The sequence below is a fragment of the Dryobates pubescens genome, chromosome 8 (assembly GCF_014839835.1).
Source record: "Dryobates pubescens isolate bDryPub1 chromosome 8, bDryPub1.pri, whole genome shotgun sequence".
In the NCBI taxonomy this organism is placed as follows: Eukaryota; Metazoa; Chordata; class Aves; order Piciformes; family Picidae; genus Dryobates; species Dryobates pubescens.
In genome coordinates, this window is record NC_071619.1 from 10,536,837 (window position 1) to 10,555,406 (window position 18,570).

Genomic DNA, 18,570 nt, shown 5'->3' on the forward strand with positions numbered 1-18,570 from the left:
GTTTATTCCACTTAAAAAGGTGTCCAAGGCCAGGGAAAAAAATACTGAACTAGAAATGTAGATAAAGTGCCTCCATTTCCTACAAGCAAATACTATTACTAAGAAAGTCTTCAACCCAGACTACCGAAGCTCATCTTTATGATACTGTGGTCTGGTGCTGCCTTTGTGGCTATACTGGTTTTGGAGCAGTTTCCATGGCAACTTCACTCTTTTAACATTATCCTTGTACTTCATACTTGTGGTGGTTCTTCTGCTTCCTCCACAGTTTTTTTTCCGAGGATACCACAAGTTATTTCTGGGAGTGATATGGAATGTAATTTTCATGTTTAACCTCACAATTCCCTTCACACATTTGCATTAATTCTGTGGTATTTTGTACACTAGCTAAGCAGAGTTCCCATCCTGATTCATGCATTGTGTCACTGAAATCAAAAGGGATGTTTATATGCATATTTGAACAGTACCAGGGCTAAACTGACAAATATGTGCAGAATAAGTGAAACAGTGCTTTAGAGGAAAATAAACAGAGGACATTACATCAGATTTCACTCTCATTCTTCTTATTTAAGCAAATCTGTTTGAAAAACAGAGTAAAAATAATAATAAAACCAAAACTCTGATAAACAAAGGCAAGAAAATCTCAAAATCTGCTGTGTTGTTTTATAATAACACATTCTTATTTTCCCTTCTCTTGTTGTGTGATAGCTCATATAAAACCAACAGGGAAAACCAGCTGACAATATTGGGAAAACATGTAGAATTAAAGTATTAAGTGGTGCCAGAGGTGCAGGTGCCAAGAACTGGTATTTTGTTCCTACATTCAGATATAATAATAGTATATACTACTTGCAAAAGCAGCATTAAAAACCACTATTCTGCAATAGAATCAGCTGTTAGACTTGAGACAGGGGAGGTGTGACAAATTAAGATTTATTCTTGCATTGCTAAGCCGCTTTGCCACTATCTTTCATCCGCAGAGGAGACACTAACAGTTGCTGGCAGAGGTTTTCTGCATTTTATGGAGATAATGTCAGCCCCAAAGTGACTTACAGCTTCCCAGGAAAAACAGTAGCCCAGCATATCGACATCTTGGATTACAGACATTGTAGCTATTTATCCAGCCCTATGTCATTAGGGAAAAAAACCAAACCACCAAACAGATAATGATTAGTGCTTATTGATAGGTAAGTTTATTTCAGTCACTACATCTTAAGTCTTTATTCCAGCAACAAATACACCTTTGTTCTAGTTTACATAAAACAGCTATGATTCCAAGAAATAATTTATCACACAACAAATTACAATTCTAGCTGTTCCTGGGAATGACTTCCAAGATAATTCATAAACCAGAGTTGAGGCTGTCTCCAGACTGATGATTTTTCAGAGAATTATCATGTTGCCAGGTTGAGAGTTGAGAATTCTATTATTTGCTCTTGATAATTTTATTATTTGTTTGAACATACAACTTAAGAAACCTTTGATGCTTTTACTAGGGAAGATCCTGTGTGATAATCTGGCCTCTAGTCATTCAGCACCTGTAACAATGCTTTAGCTCACTTGAGCTCAGAGAGCCAGTCCTGCTAACATCTTTTCACCAGGGAGAAGGCCTAACTGTAACTTCCTGCAAACAGATACACCACAGAGAGTTTTGGCTTCATGCAGCACTGAGTCATCTTGTCTTTTGGCACTTCACAGACTGCGAGGTGTACATTCAGAGGAGTACATGTATCAACCTAGAACACCCTTTTTGTTTGTTTTGTTGGTTCATTTGTTTTTGTTTTGGATGTTTTCTTTTGTTTGTTTCTTGAGTTTGGGGTTCTGTTTGTTTTTCTCTTTTTAAATACAGTGGCTGGGTCAACCCACAGTTCCTCCTTACCCTGTTCCTTGGAGCTAGTTCACAAACCAAAATTGGGATCTCCCCTGCCCGGAGCCTTTAGCCACATCAGATGCAAGATGGTTACAGCTGCTTGCTGACCCAGTGCTGCTATTTATGTGTAACAAAACGACAACAAAAAAAGGCATCTGACTTGAGCACAGAAAATTGTCTTGCCAAACTGTAAATGAACAAGTCAACAAAGTAACAAAGCTGACAACTTCTTTGGACTTTAAGAACTCTTCAACAAAAGCCTTCTGACATGTTACTAGGGAAACTACACATTCATGGAAATGAAATGTGGCACAGCCATTAAAGTGAAAAAACCTGTACTGTCAAAAAAGTAAAGAATATTATTAAAAGTTCTACATTTATTCTACCAGAAAGAAGACATTTAAAGACCTCTACCAAGACAATTTATTTTATGTATTTTTGTAGAAAATGATGCAGTATAGCAGATGTAACTTAACTGTCATTTAAAGAGCACACATTTTCCTACATCAAAACTATGGGCAGCTTAGGAAAAGGTTCTGTATAATTTGATACTGCAATGTGAACCCTAATCAGGACTTGCAATGAGCACAGAGAAATAGCCAGAGGGGAAAGATAAAATGAAACAAGATGAAGCATTATGAACCCATTTCATTCATTCTTTGTCCTGCTAAAATGAGCAGTAAGTGATGTATATTCCATATATTTCAAGGGAAAAATATAAACTATATAGGCAGTTTAATGTTCAGTATTTTAGAAAAAGATGCAGCTGTAAAAGTAGGAAATGAAACAAGACTACTTCAATACCACATCAAAACTGGCAACAACTCTTGCAAAACTATCAAAGCATATATTGTTGCTTCATGCATGCTCTAGTCTCTTAGGATAAAACTTCCCCTATTTGTGAAGTAACAAAAAGGAAGTAGAGTAAAAAAGCCCTGTACAACATCAACCCTGCTTTTTAAACAAAATTGTTGCAGAAATCAATTCAGATCCTCTTTATGGTATTCCTATCTTTTAAAAAGAATGAGAAGTTTAGCATTCTAGAGAAGTTGTTGCTTCCTTACGTACAGAACTTTAAAACAAGCTTACAGAAACCAACTGCAAAGGCAGAAACAAGAAGAAAGAAACCAATAAAGCTAAGCCAGTGTCTTTCAGCTCTCTATAACACAAACAAGTTATTTTCAAGTCAGTTATACAATGAACTTTATTAATTACAAAATCCATTATGATGATGCAGGCTATTTAATGCTTTTAGAGACTTATTTCTGGGTTTTTTTTTGAGTCATGAGTAATGACCTTAAAGCTACAAACCATCTCATGATAAAAAAGTGAAATCTTCTGACATGCAAGTTAAAAAGGTTGCAGCACAAACTGATTAAAATGACCTGGCTGTCTTTGTGCTGCAAGTATGACATCTCAAGAGATGAGGAAGAGCCATTGGAATAAACATTTGGTATTCCTTGAAAAATCAGCTATTCAAGAGCCACAAAAATAGCATCCTGGGTTCTGTAAGTAAACTTCATTCATATTCAGCACAGTAGTGGAACATGCTGCTGCTTCGGATTAACTCTTTGGTTTGTTGGATTTTTTGTAATTGGTGAATTTAAATGACTACACACTTAAGAAAACTGACTACTCTGAAAACCTCCATGAATGCAAAGGCTATTATTACTCACTCCATTTCAAAACAGATTTTAGTTTACAAGCATGCCGATAATTATAATTGTGGTGGGTTGAAGGGCAGATCCTCCCTTCCCTCCCACCAGGGGCAGACAGATTGCACTGGCTGTTTGCTGTTTTACTGATTAGTGCAATTCATTCAGAATTTACCTGATACACCGGTGACAGATACAAATGGCCACAGGAATAATTGCATCACGTGACAGAAGTAGTAAAAACAAATCCAGGTAAACAAAGCAAAATAAAATACTTCAACACTTTGCAGAGTTTGATGCATTAAATATGCAAAGGGAAACCAGGTGATTTACTCAAGACTTTTGCAGATAGTGGACTTGCGAGCTTTTACCAGTAAGATTTTCAAGCAACACAGGAACAATGTTCTTCCTCTGACAGAACTGCTGAGTAAGATGATAACATTTAAACACACAAGATGCTAAGGAGGAAGTACTATTCTTGTCTCTTAATAGTGTGGCAATGCTACTTTTAATGGAATTACAAAAGCTTTATTTTGCTCGTGTCCCCACGAAGTGGCAGCTATCAGGATGTACCACCACTGCTGTTAGAGATGAAGTAGTTTTCTCTTTGACAAGACTTCCCCTCTCCTCCTACTCTTTTTGTCTCATGTTTGTTTTTTAATTCTTTTATTAGACTGAAGGCTTTTTGAAGCAGAGGGTTATCTTTTGTTGTGTATTTGTACAGTGAGGGGGAAAGCAAAATGCCATTCTTTTTGGAAAAATTATCTAAGCCACTTCTGGCTTCAAAACACTCTGCTCACTCTGAAATGCAATTCAGTTTCTGTACTTTCCTCGTACAGGTAAATTTAGTTCTCAATATGAAGCCTTATAAAATTTTCATTCCTTTCTAGCTGTTATGTAACATACCTAAATTAGAGAAAAGAATCACCACCTGAAACAGAACTGGGGACACAGGCTTTTACTAGACTTCCAGTTAAAGGTATGTCTACATAACAAAATTCTTCTAGCATGGATGTTAAGTGATGCCAAGGGACAGAACTAGTGGCGGGTAACAATACCAGCAGCAGCATTTAGCAAAGCTGCCCTTTTGTAAGTACTGTTGCTAATAGCAGATCGGTTTTGCAACAGAAGTACATCCATTTTTTCTTTTGTCCTGACAAAATGCATTTACCTGATACACCGTAACAACTTCAGAATATCAATATTCCACCTTGATGCGTCCCTTTTATAGCTGTTTAAGCTAATGCAGAAACTGTTCTGTCATTTTTTCCCTTATATTGGCACTGTCACTTGTCTGGCTCTCCCATGAGCCAGTCTGCAAGCCAAGAAGATTACATGTACAATCAGCTTTTAGGTGGCTTAGTTCCTTGAAGCAGATCATCATGGAGTTCGCAAGCACAAGACCTGTCACAAGGAAGGAGGTGGGAATGGGAATACACTGCCAAACTCTGTCTGCATTGCCTTGTATGTTGTGGGAAAGACTTCTGGTAAAGACCCACCTACTCATTCAAAAATTGCTTCTGTACTTAAGCTATTGAAATGCACCACTTTGAGAAGATCACAGTATCACCAAGGTTGGAAGAGACCTCAAAGATCATCGAGGCCAACCTGTCACCACCGACCTCATGACTAGACCATGGCACCAAGTGCCACGTTCAATCCCCTCTTGAACACCTCCAGGGACGGTGACTCCACCACCTCCCTGGGCAGCCCATTCCAATGATGAAAGATGTGCTATTGACTGCTTCACTTAGTAGCACAGTTCCATAATGGCTTAGCGCTTTTCAGAGATTCAAAAGAATCTTCTCCATATTGCACTGGCAAGGTCCCATGCTGGGCCACTAAAGATGAAGAGGTGACAAGAACATTGAAAGGGGCATCACAAATAGGTCAATTAACAAGTATGTTCCAATTTTAAATGCCAGGGGAGGTGTGAGATTTTTGGGTTTTATTTAAGTCTAACATAGAATCACAGAATGGTTTAGGTTGAAAGGGGGTAACATGCTAAATTAACAAAAACTTCTAGGGTTATGAAGCTGACCACAACATCTAAGTCTGCTGCTGAGAGACAGCTTAAAGTTCTTGGTAGAGACAAAAGCAAAGAGGAATTTTCAAGTACACAGCTATCCCTGTCAGTCAATAAGGAAATACTAGATGGTATTCTTGCTTCTATGGTGATCCTTAAGCTCACATACTTCCTATCCCAGAGGGATGAAAAATAGCTGACAGTGCCTCCTTCTTTCAGGTTACTTAAAAAGTCAGTGAGTGCATCTCCACTAGTAGTAAAAAAGCAGCTAGAATGGGTGAAAAAGTAAAATGCTTGGCTTAACTCTTAGGAATACCCATTTCTCCACATTACTGGAATGACTTGAGGTCGTTCTGGAGATTTCTGTTCAAATTCTTCTGACTGTATTACCAAGCCATGATGATGGTTTGGAGTTTGCACAGTGTAATATACTTAACACAGACCCAGCACTGACGAAAGGAACAGTTTGCCTGAATGGTGAACTAAAAGACTGGTGGCATCTGCAGAAGTTGAGCAAATAAGACAATGAGAGAAAAACCATTAAAATCATTAAAGGGTCAAGCAGTTGCCTTATAAAAAGCAGACTAAAATGGCTGGGCCTCTTCCATTCAAACAGGAAAAGCTGAAGGTGGGGCAGGAACATGACTGAACTTCACAACATAAAAAAAAGGCAGCACATTAATTGAAAAAAGCCTGATTCAGACAAAGGTTGTGAAGGAGATGAATGCTTCAGCAAGAATTAGCATGTTGCAGTAAACCCTCAATTGACATTTTTCCATTAAGGTTTTACTGCCTTCTGATTACAAACTATTAACTCTTTTCCTGGTAAAACACTGCTGAGAAATACAAGTTAAAAGTCATCGTCTATACTGTGAAATCCAGACATGTGCCAGAGAAAAGCTTTATCTACAAGATAAAGAAAGAATAAACTCCAGTGCAAAAAGTCTTGCCAAGTTATTACTTTATCATTAACGAAGTTACAGTAACTTCCCTCAGAACATCATGGTTTCTAAACATTTTTAGAGACAGAATCCAGTCCTTTAAAGTTGTCCTTAAATGAGAAAGCCGCAGATCTAAAATGCTGTCCGATGATCTCAAGTAAAGGGATAGCCTTCTCCAACTCATCATCAAGCTATATGGATTCAAACCCCATTCCCCTCAACATGGGGATTCCCCATTGCTTTCATACTTAATTTTGATGCAGGCACAACTTAAATTTTAGGGTAACAGTTCCCCCCAAAACTTTGGTAGACTCTACAGTTGCCCTTTCAGCCATTCATTTTGAATAACTGTATTAATGAAACTTCAGAAGAATTCTTTCTGAAAATAAGGAAAGTCTTTTCATTTGTTGTGGCCTTCCTCAGTTTCAGATTTTCTCAAACAACTCACATTAATTTTTAAGAGTGATACTTTCAGGTTACAGTCACTTAGTCCTCTGTAGTAAGGATAGCTTTAGCAAATTTAAAAAGCTGATCAATAAACAGATTTGTCTATTGTAGCATGATCCTACATTTTTACTTTGTCATATTCCTTGCCAAAAATAATATCACAGAATAGCATGCTTCAGAGAATTGGTTATCTTCTTAAAGCCAGATTTTGTGTGGAACTTGACTCAAGCATGAATCTGCGCTTGAGCAATTTTGTGCTCTAGGCTACAGGTAGTTAACTACCTAGAAAATGTCTCTACCATGCAAACATGGCTACATAAAGGGTAAAAAGTTGGTGTATTTCTCTTAGCTTTTATACCAGCAGTCAAGCTCGGTTCCTTTACATGAGCCTCTCTACATAAACAAATGCACTCCCACAAAATACTGCAAACCAGCCTCAACCCACAGAGCAAAAATAAACAAGAAAAATTTGTAACTTAAATATTGTAACTTGCTTTTACAATCATTTAGCACTGCTTAAAGAAAGAATATATCCTCCTAAGCTAAAATACAACAGTAGGTCCTTTAAATACATGAAGAATATTCCATTACCATTTTATTGTGCATTTTTTTTCTGCACATCCTTCTGCTGCATGTCCTTTAGTTGATTTGCATCATTAATGTAGACCACATTCAACAGAAAATGTAAATGCCAATTGAAAAATCTTCAGGTTTTTGTTGACATACGAGTACTACTGCAGAGCAGTTTGAGGGAGACTGCTAGGTTTTATTGAATATTATTGAGTTATTTTTTATTGGGTATCATTCTTCAAACATACTCTGCAAGAATTAGGTTCCCTTTCCCTCTAAAAAAAGAGATCATTTCTGATATCTAACTGGGAAAAAACAAATGGTTTTCCACAAGACACATTTGACAGCTAGAAATTTATTTCAAGCATTCCATACTATAATCATGTTTTAAAGCCACTAAAAATTAATTAGAAAGAGTTCCAGTATATATTTTACAGGAGTTTGGAGAAAAATTATAAAACAACATTCTTTTTTTTTGAACACTGTGCTATTAACACATCTGATTTGTTTTCTAACTGCAAACTTCATAGCTATTCCATCACTCAGCATTTAAAACTGGAACAATCCAATCAGTATAGAATTAAAAGATAACACAAGCATTTTATTTGAGTAATTTGGCAGCTACTGTAATGTAAGATAACAGGCAAAAGAGGTGAGACTATGAATTTGTCAATTCTGTGCATAATCTGAATATAATTAAAGGTTATTGGGGAAGCACAATGAAGCAAAGACCAAAAAAAAGCACTCTTAAAAGATTTCCTGCAGTGGGATCTCAAGGAATGCATTTAAGATCTCAGTCCCGAGTCTTTAATTACATGCTGCCTCTTTCACACAGTCACAACTGTCACTGAAGAAGAATGACTTTTATAATGTTACCAGATTCTCAAAACATGGGTCATGGCCCATCAAATATGTAAGGCCTATCTGTAATTGCATTCAATTAAAAAAATAAATAAAATAAACTAAATCCCAAAGTGGGTGACTCTGACATTTGCAAATCCAACCCAAACAAATTATTTCTTCAATATTGTTTGTGGACTGGTCACAACTAGAATCTGAGCCACCATCAAATGAAACTTGTGAACTACTGCTGTGCAACAACAGCATGCATTACTGCTTGGAGGATTGTGTTACTGGAGGACTACTTCCCTGCCAAAAAATTAAGCACAAAAGGTTTAACCAATTTGTTAAAAAAAACACCCAACAAACAGTATCACAACATTGGTTTAGCTCCTATATCAGAATTATTTAATTTAATAGACTGCATCTGACTTCACTATGAAGAATTATCTCGCAAAGATAGGACATTTAAAGAAGCTTTGTTCTGCAGGCTATCTGGCAACACTGTCACATTTAGCTTGTGCCTGAAATCCAGTTTTACTCTCCAGACAAGAAATCAACAGTCCAAGCACATACACAAATAGTTAGCTAAGAAATATGAAATATCAAGTGACATGAAAAAAGTTAGGAACTTTTCTAAACATAGCTAAATAAAATCAAAGAATGGTTTCCTATTTACTCAAGAGTTTTAAACAGTTTATAGAACTGAGCTCACACGTTGGATAAGATGACTGCCTTACCAGGGACTGATCATGAGCATTTATTCTCCACAAACATGTCTGCAGCTCCAATTCTGAATGCAACAGACAATACATTACTCACAAGTTGTGTGATGCTGATTTTAAGCCAAGTGAATTAAAGATGTCAAACAAATGAGACGTGAAACGTGCTATACTTTTAAAATCTTTTCAATATTTCCTTGCTACAGAAGCTGGAAAGAAGGTACTACCTTCTACAAACAGGCATTCCAAACAAAAAAAAAATCTCAGTTAAGAATCCAGTTGCAATTGCCCATTTCCTCAGAAAAGTTAGCTAGGTGTAAAGTGCTCAGTACAGCTTTCCCCTTGATATCTTTCCTAGGATTTAAAACAGTGATACTGCCTTTCCTTATCTGGTATTTTCAACATCATAAAACTGCAATGGTGTGAAAATAAAGATAACATAGAGCATCTCACCAAGTTGATCAGCAAGACTAAAATCATTCATCTTCTATGAATGGGTCACACATCTTTTTTCATCGAGACCACAGGGAGTACACTTAAAACACCCAGGATACTTTTACAGGAATTATTGTTCTTAGCAAAATTAAGGGAAAGTTTTAGTTCTATTTTACTCAGACTAAATATTTAAAATTGAACATTGCTCTTGAAAGTGAATCAACTTGTCTCTCCTCTATCTACTAATGCCTCCATGGCTAAACAAAGCAAGTGAATGTTATTAATTCAACTCTCCTGAGGGTAACAGTACTATTTTACTGGTCCATTTCAATTAGAGGCCAACTCAGATAGTCAGTTATGCATTAAAACAGATTAGAACAAAATATATTTAATATACCATTTCAAATTAAAATAGCCAAAAGTTCTGCACTGATTTTTTGCTTTGTGTTAAAATTCAATTTATGACATTTCCCCCTGCTTTTTTTCTTTCCAGGTCCAAGCTTATAGCACAGTTACCCATGAAAGATCAGGCCTGAGAAACAGCATTTGACAGGAAATTTTCAAAAGTGAATTCATCTTCCATTCAATACCAAAAGTACAAGATTTCAGACAAACTCAAGAACCATCCTTCCACAGGGAATGTTTAAGTTCTGATGCAGACTCAATCAAATTCTTCTAAAGAAGAGATAGAGACACCAGGTAAATCAAAAGACTAAAAACAACCTAGCTGTGCTGCAGATATTAAGTGGTCATAATTTACTCCTGTGAGTGTGAAAACAGAGATACAAGATTAGCTACCCTAGCAAGTATCACAATACATTAGTATCGTTAAAATAACTTCCGAGTTGCAATATACAGATGTAACAATCACAGAATCACAGAAACATTCAGGTTGGAAAACACCCTTAGGATCACCAAATCCAACCTATAACCCTACTCTACAAAGTTCGCCCCTAAACCATATCCCCAAGCACCACATCCAAACCACCTTTAAACACATCCAAGGTTGGCAACTCAAGCACCTCAACTCCTGACCACTCATGCATGAAGTTCAGCAAAACGATAACCTTTCCTCTTTTGTTCCCCTTTCTTTCAATGAATTCTGGCATTGGCAGGGGCAAAGACATGTCTAATACCACAGGTCACAGTGGAAAAGACATTTCCACAATCCTGGAGGAGGAAAGGAAGGAAAACAAACGACCTCAAATGACTTGGAGCAATGTGCTGAGACCACAGAAGCCAGGAAATACGAATTCTCCTTGCTCTGCCCTGATTTTCAGGTCAGAGTAATTGAAGTATTTTCTAGGATTAGAAAATGAGTTATAATGTTAGTGGTACACAAAAAGTATTCCTATGCAGTCACCAACTGTCAGTTCATATTTATCATTAAAAGGACTTAAGACTGCACTATCATCAAATTATTTAATTGGTCCAGCCTTGTTAAATCACTGTTTAAAAATTCCATTTGCTTCCACCCTCTATAGAAGACATCAAGGCAATGCCAATCTCTCCTTGAAGTCATATAGGTACATTACAGGTTAAGATTGTTTTAAATACAGAAACAAAAGCAAGCTTAACCTATATGTTAGAAGCAGCATCATTACTTTATTGGACTTAAATAAACACTGTTATCTAAAATCCACTGTCATTAGCCCAAGATGAGTTTGTATTGGCTACTATTGCAAATACAAGTACATTTGAATAGCTAATGTACTTGTAATTCTGAGAAGATAATGCATTTGAGTAATGCTGTTCACCATGATTATGGCTATCAGCTCCCACAACACTTCTTCTCTAACCTATAAAAAAAAGCAGAATAGGCTTTATAACCCAGCACCAGTTAATTGCTGAGAGTTGGAAAACTTGTCTTGGTAACTTTAAGTGAAATACAAACAACTGATTTTCCAAATTCCTACGAGAATCTGGTATACACAATGCTCGCAGCATCTTAGACTCAGGGTTATAAACGGCACAGTCTAAATGGGCAGAGTGTATTTCGCATACTGCCACACCTATTCTACAATTATAAAATCTGTTCCCATAGAAGACTTAAAATTGGTGTATTTGGACAGGTGATACCCATAATTATCATAATGATGGCAAAGAACACTTGAGTTCGTTGGAGGACTACCCTCTGGTGAAGGGTGCAGGGATGACACCAACTAAACACTAGAACACCTTCCTGCATTATAAGTGCTCTCGTTCTTACTACCAAAAAAAGGCTGGCAAATCTTACTGAAATATCATCTCAGCACTTTATCTCATTCAAAAGGTTAAGTTAGGGAGATATCTGCATTTTAATTAGTTATGTGCATCTGTATTAGAAATATTCTCTATCACAAACTTTAGCAGCAAAAAATCACAGAACACATTAAGCATTTTAAAGGTCTGTTTTCACCTCATGTGAACATTAACTTCTGGGAATTTGGAAAGTAGCTTAAAGCTGATGTAAGTCTAACACTTCCTTATACTCATTTATCTTAAAGCAATGTCTACTATTTGCACTGAACTGATATGTGACACAATAGGGCAATATGACACACAATAAAGTAATACGGTATAATAACGTAACTGATTTCTAAAGCAAACTGATTACAGTTTTAACACCGAGTCCTCTGATTCTTCAGAGGACTTAACCGGATCAAATCAAGAGCCATTTCCAACTCTCTTTTGTTTTTCATTACTTCTGTGGTTTTGTTTTGGGGGGCTTTGTTCTGCTTTGTTTAAAATAAAAAGCAAAACCACACAAAGAAACAAATAAAAACCCAAGAAAGTGTAGTATGCAGTCTAGCTGCCAAACTTCAAAGTTGAAACCAGCTCTCAACGGTAATACTATGCCTCTTCAGTAGCTGTCAGAACCCAGGCAGTCCACTCACTCTGAACAACTCATGAAAAGCAATTCAAAGAGACTGGGAAAAAAGTCTATTTTCAGCATCCTTGAAATTTTCCTTACAAGGGCCATCACCTGATACTGAAGTACTGCAAGGGTCTCTAAATTGAAAAAGGATGGAAAACGACACCATCACTCATCAGCCAAGAGCAAAAAAGAAAAGAAAACAGACTAAAAGTGGTGTCTTAAAAGAGGCTGAAAATGGCTAGAATGAAAAGTCCTATAACACCACAAACCTTTGCCATCAGTAACCTGCAACTACATCACTCCTCTGATCAGAAGAGACTCACAACAGTAGTTGAAATGCTTAGAAACAGGGTATGTCTAAACATTACTTAGAGACCACATATGTATGAATTGTCAGAGCTAAGAAGAGCTTCAGAGAACTAGAACAGCTTCAAAGGAAATAAGCTCTTCTAGTAACTCACTTAAGTTACTAAAAAAATAAGCAAAACCCTTGTACTTTATTGAGAAGAGGGGGAATGAATCACAAGTTTTCAGTACCCTTAAGATTTCTGTATACAAAACTAGCTATCACTGAATATAGCATTTTTTATCTAACTAAATTTACCAGCCAGGCTTTACAGCACTGCCAGAAGTATTCGAGAGTTGCTCTTGAGTTTTTATATAAATAAGTTTATACTTTGTCCAGAAGATGAATTTAACAGCTAAATCTAATACTTCTCCACAGGAAATCACAGCAAGTAACCAATCTAACCTATTTTTTATTAGAAGTCTAAAGCATATTAAGGCTTATATGATAAAATGGAGTTGCCTGATAACATATGCCAAAACTCTGTCACACACTGACTCCTAGAATCTTAAACAGAGGCAAATGTAGTTTTGGCAAATGTAACTGACAGTAGGGTGTTCACTGAAAAACAAAGCCATAAAATGAGAAAAAACACCACAGAAGCAAAATTAAAACCTAACCCCCCCACACACACTTATATTACTTAAAGACAGAGCCTTCAAACATTGACAGTTTTGCTCTATTTTTTACTTTTGATTGCAATAATTGAAGGGCTGTTGGGGTGATATTCTCAAGCGAGGTGTATCTCCAAGGAAGAACCACCAACACACACCAAACAGTTCCTTGCCAAACGTGCTCCAGTGCAGGAACTCAAGCACAGTTAGTATTTATGTGAAATCCTCCTTCTCAGAGTAGATGGAAACAAAGTAAGTAGCTGAATTCACACAACAGGACTTTTTATTTTTTATTGGATTTCTTTTTCTCCAGGCATACTTTTACGTCACGTGTGCCACACTTTAATCTTCACATGTGCTACATTCAACAAGTTTGCCACTGAAATTGCATGTGTAATTCTGACCAGTAGTTTTTAAAACAGGATTTAGTTTTGAAACATTCTAATTCAACCGTTAACACTGTCACATAAAGTACAGAAATTAATCTCAAAGTGAAAAATCAGTCAACTGGAGAAGTACCTGCTACTGTACACAAAGTACATTGAAATGCAAAAATTTACCAGCTGTCTTGTTCAGGCACCGTCCTGTACAGACTATTACTAATACAGACATGCCTATAGGTAAACATGAAGTGAGAAGAGGTTTGGGGATGGGAGGGGAAATGCATGTGGGGGAGGAGGAGAACGCATTTAATGTTGTATCTCTGAGGCTTCCCGAGTCATCTCTACGGGACAGAGCTTTATATTTACAAACAGGGAAACAAAACTTCACTATGAAGTTTAAAAGACAATGTGAATACTCTGCAAACGCCATTAGAGACATTAGGGTTTTTTAGTCACAAAGCTTTACAATACAGGAACTTCAGACGTATTTCCCCCTCATTTTAATAAAATCTCTAATCTTCCACCATCCAGACTACGTATCACACCAACATAAAAATAAACTAGATGATCTTAAAATAGAACATTGACACAAATTCCTTGGGTGAGAAAGCCCTACCCAGCCTTCTGAGCTCACTGTGGCACTTCTGCTCAAGTTTACAGATACGTAACACCACAGTATAATAAAATCGACAATCATTTCTACCAAATATATGACTGGTTTCACGAGCACCCAGATTTCATAAGCTCTCAAATGCAGCACTCTAAATATAGTTGTTGCTTGACTGAAATAGCTCTAAGAAAGACTGCAAATGCTATTCTTTTTCATACTTTTTTTTTTTGTAGTTTCAAGAACCTGTCTCAGTTCACGTCAGTTCCCCATTTCTCTCATGCTTATCCTCCATGATGTTTTTTTTCCACAGTATCTCTAAACCAAACGAGGGGCATTAGTGCCCTTTTATAAAGTGTAAAAGCAGTTAAAGATTTCTCTGAAAGCTAGTCTTGTCAAGCACTAGCAGTGTTATCATCTATGCCACTGTACTCGACTTTGTTAGACTGCAGATAAGCATTCTTAAAAACACTACTTGTACCAGTACCCTTAAGATTTAAGGATTAAACAACTGAGAGAAGTTAGGAGAGCCATCATAGAAAATCTGCCACATAAAGAAAGCCAAGATAACACAACTATTTAACTCCACATGAAAGAAGATAGAATGGCCATTCAATGCGGCGTGTGCTTGGCCCTACCAGCTACGCACGAGGCACACGAGTCAATTTTCCTCTGCACGAACTTCCGTCCACACAGAAACTTTACCGAAAAGAAGTATGACCTCCGCATATAAGCAAATAGAGGCTTTGTAATGTTAGAAGCCACACTGTACACGAGCCCAAAATAACAAAATACAGGAGAAGCAAGCGATTCAGCAACGGGCAGGGTGGAGCAGAAGGCGGGACAATGACCTAATAAGTCTTTTCTATCTTTAGTTTCATGAGCCTCTGTGGACAAGAGGCGTCTGGATCACACGTTCTGCTCTCCAACACACACCACAGGATCTCGGACACGTCCCTTCTCGCAGGGCAGCAGGTGGGTGCAGCGCTTACCTGCCTCACTAAGTTCTCTGGAAACCTGATGCTTACCACAGGTATCCCAAGGTGGCAGAGCTTACAGACAGGCGAGCTTTAGACAGCTGAACTCAGAAGCAATACTACAAGTCACTTTAAGCTACGAGCAATAAATACTACAAGTGATTTGAGTCGCCCGCATACCCTTACCTTGAACACTTTACCGAAAGCACCATCTCCCAGCTCTCCTATAATTTCCCAGAACTCCTCAGGGTTCAAATCCCTCTTGACGTGCTCGTATTGTTTCTTCTTCTTCTCACCACCCAGCTTGAAGATCTTACGAAAGTTGAAGAAGGACATTTTTCTTCCTGCCGAGGGAGACCAGCCTAGAGACGACCAGGAGGACGGAGGGGGCGGGCGGCGTCTGTTGATGCCCCCTCAGCGCGCCGTGACCATCCGGGGCGGGCGGTCCTGCGAGCGCGATCCCCTCGAGGGCCGAAGCAAGTCCTCCGTCACCGCCACGCGTTAAGAGGAAACACCACCCCGAGATCACCCGGGAGCCCCAGAGGGGCCGGGCCCTCGACACCAGCCGCAGCGATCTCCTCCCGCGGCGGCTTTGGCGGTCCCTGTCTACTCGGCCGGGCCGGTGACCATCGCGTCAGCAACAAGTGCCGGGCTCCCTCCTCGGGACAGACGGCTCGGCGGCGGCGGACAGGGCAGAGGACACAGTCTCAAGAGGGGCGATGAAGTGATCCCGGCTCCCGTTGAAAGGGGGCAGTGGCTTCACGCCGGGCAGGAGGGAGCGATTACCCCACTGTCCGCCGAAAGCGCTCTCGCCTCGGATGGACGGGGCGGGTGTAAGGAAGGGGTCTGTCCCACTCCTAACTCCCGGCCGGTGCCCTCACGCCGCGGGGCCCGACGGCGTCCCAGGGTGGACGAACGGAGAAAAACGACGCTTCCCTCACGATCCCCCTCACGATCCCTCTCACAATCCCTCCCCCGCCCTCTCGCAGAGCGGGGCCCGGGCGGCACCGTTTCCTGCGGGGCGGGGCGGCACCTCCTTCTCCGCCCGCCGCCGGCGCGTGCGCGCGCTCCGTGACTCCGCCCCTCTTCCCGCGCTCCCATAACCGCCTCGCGCCCCGGGCCGCCACCTTCTCCAGCGCATGCGCAGTCGCCATTCCGCCAGCCCGCCCAACGGCCCGTCGCCGGTAGACGTGCGGGAACAGGCGGGGCTTTCCGTTCCCACGTGATACAGCGGCACGGGCCAATAGGAGCGCGCCGAGGCCCCGGGCGGGTAAGTTAGTGGCTGGCCCAAGATGGAGAGGGGTTTCACTTCCTTCTTCTGCCCCTTTATCCTTCGGATGCGGGAGCTGGTGTTTGTGATAGTCTTGTTCTTGGTTGGTTCCTTTTGTGTGTGTTTTGCTTTCCACTATTTTTTCCGTCGGGGTAGACTCTGTACTCGAGGGGAGAAGAAAGTGACTTTTCCCTTTCGTCCCCTAATAGGCGTAATGGGATAGTCTTTGCCCTCTCTTGGCTCACTTATTTTTAGGGACGGCTTGCTCTTTCCTTATTTCCTCTCAACTATCCCGTATAGGGAAGACTCTTCCAGTCCTGTGGTGGAGAGTGATGTTTCCTAGGTAGAACAGTTTCCTTTTAGGGATGGCTGCGTAGTTCAGTTCTTTTCAGCACAAGTGGATTTCCTTCTTCCCCTGCATTGCTCTCAGGTCGGATTGTGCGAGCTGAAGGGAATATGAAGCCCTCTTTGCCTGCCAGGAGCTATATAATGTAGTGGTACTTCCTGGAGGGCTTGACAGGGAGAGGAATTTTTGAGGCAGGTGTCTGTAGAAAAAGACCATATTGCACTCTTGTTTGTGAGCCAGTGCTGTTCCTAGGCTTGCTACTGGTTTGTGACAGTGCTCAGGCACAGCAGAGCGTGACGTTACTGTGCTGCACATGTTTGGTGTCTTGTGAGGCTTAATCAGTGCCCAGGCTTGAATTTCCTTATCTGCTGGCCTCTTCCCACACGTGATCCCTAAATCATCCTGAAGTATGGTTGTATATATAAAACCTATTGTTTATATGCCGCCAAATGTGTGGCATTTATTCATGTGAAATTGAGACGTCCTGATTGTCTGGATAAGGCTGGTAAGGCAACGATGTGAGGCCTCTTAGGTCTGACAGGCAAATAACCAGTGAAAAATCTTGTGATGCCTTATCCTCGGGAACCTGGATGCCTGTAGTTAGCACTGCATTTGTAATGAACAAGCCTCTGGTGTGTATCATTCTTCAAACCATTTTATTAGCATGGCAGTAGTTTGCTGAGGATGGCTGTCCATGTGTAAACTTGGTAATAATAATGAAACATTGAGATGCCCTTTATAGGAATCATGCTACTACAACCTACTACAGTCTGCTTAGAAGAAGCACGATGTACAGGTACTTGTAATAATAAAGATGAGAAAGGTGGTTCAGAAGGAAGTGAGGACATAGAATTAGCCTGAAAAGGAACTTTACATCATGTGTTAACAATGTTTTTTTAAGACTTACCATGCTGGGGCAGAAGCCCTGTAAGAATATGTTGGGGTCATATATTGACTAAATTGTGGTGCTAATAGTGTTTGTACCATACAACTATACATTGTGCTAGGCACTGTCCTGCCATAGAACAAGGAGCTGGCCCCTGCCACAATTTATGAATCAAAAAGCAATGCTGTGTCATGAGTTTATTTTGTTAACGTCTGTTTCGAGGGCAGTACTACTCTATGAATCCTCTAGAGAGCCTGTCAAGTCCTCTTCCTAGCCTGAGAGTAGTCCTGACTTGCAATAATCAGCATCTATTGTTCAGGAATTATATTGGGCTTTGTGGTTCCTTTGTACTTGCAGCTTGGCCACAAAATGTTAAACTGTTGAGGAGGGTGTTAAACCTGTGACTGTTTCTGTGTGTAAGGGTAATGCCAAGAAACAGCTGCAATCCAAATGAGTTGTTTTCTCCTCTATGATCTGGCTGGCTGCACCTATTAGCTTAATTTGCAGCTTTCATGGATATATCTTAATTATCAATCACTTTGTTACTACATTTTAAGTTTTCCCAGTGTTACTAGTAGCAGTTTAGCTCATGGAATTTTAACTTTTAAAATTCACTTTCTTTTTTCCTCTCTGTAACTTTTTTTTTTTCTTTTAATGCTCTTCCAGGTGGGATGATAATTTTGATTTGTATGCTGGGATGCCAAGATGACTCTAATAACAGTTTTCATTTAGTTTTAAAATTGAATCTTTTTATTTTCAACTTGCTTTCTCTTAGACAAAA

The 18,570-nt window shown here is 39.5% G+C and overlaps 1 protein-coding gene across 4 annotated transcripts in view; it reads right to left on the minus strand.

Annotated features, from left to right (window-relative positions):
* SLK (STE20 like kinase) overlaps window positions 1–16,357 on the minus strand; it is a 54,138-nt gene extending 37,781 nt beyond the window's left edge. The window contains exon 1 of one of the 4 annotated variants that reach the window (XM_009908138.2): window positions 15,474–16,357. In XM_009908138.2, coding sequence (XP_009906440.2) covers window positions 15,474–15,623 — 150 coding nt within the window. In that variant the 5' untranslated portion in view covers window positions 15,624–16,357. Of the gene's footprint in view, window positions 1–14,948; window positions 15,104–15,473 lie in introns of those variants that run through there. The other 3 variants (XM_054163853.1, XM_054163854.1, XM_054163855.1) reach the window with 3 other exon arrangements.
* Window positions 16,358–18,570: the final 2,213 nt, after the last annotated feature.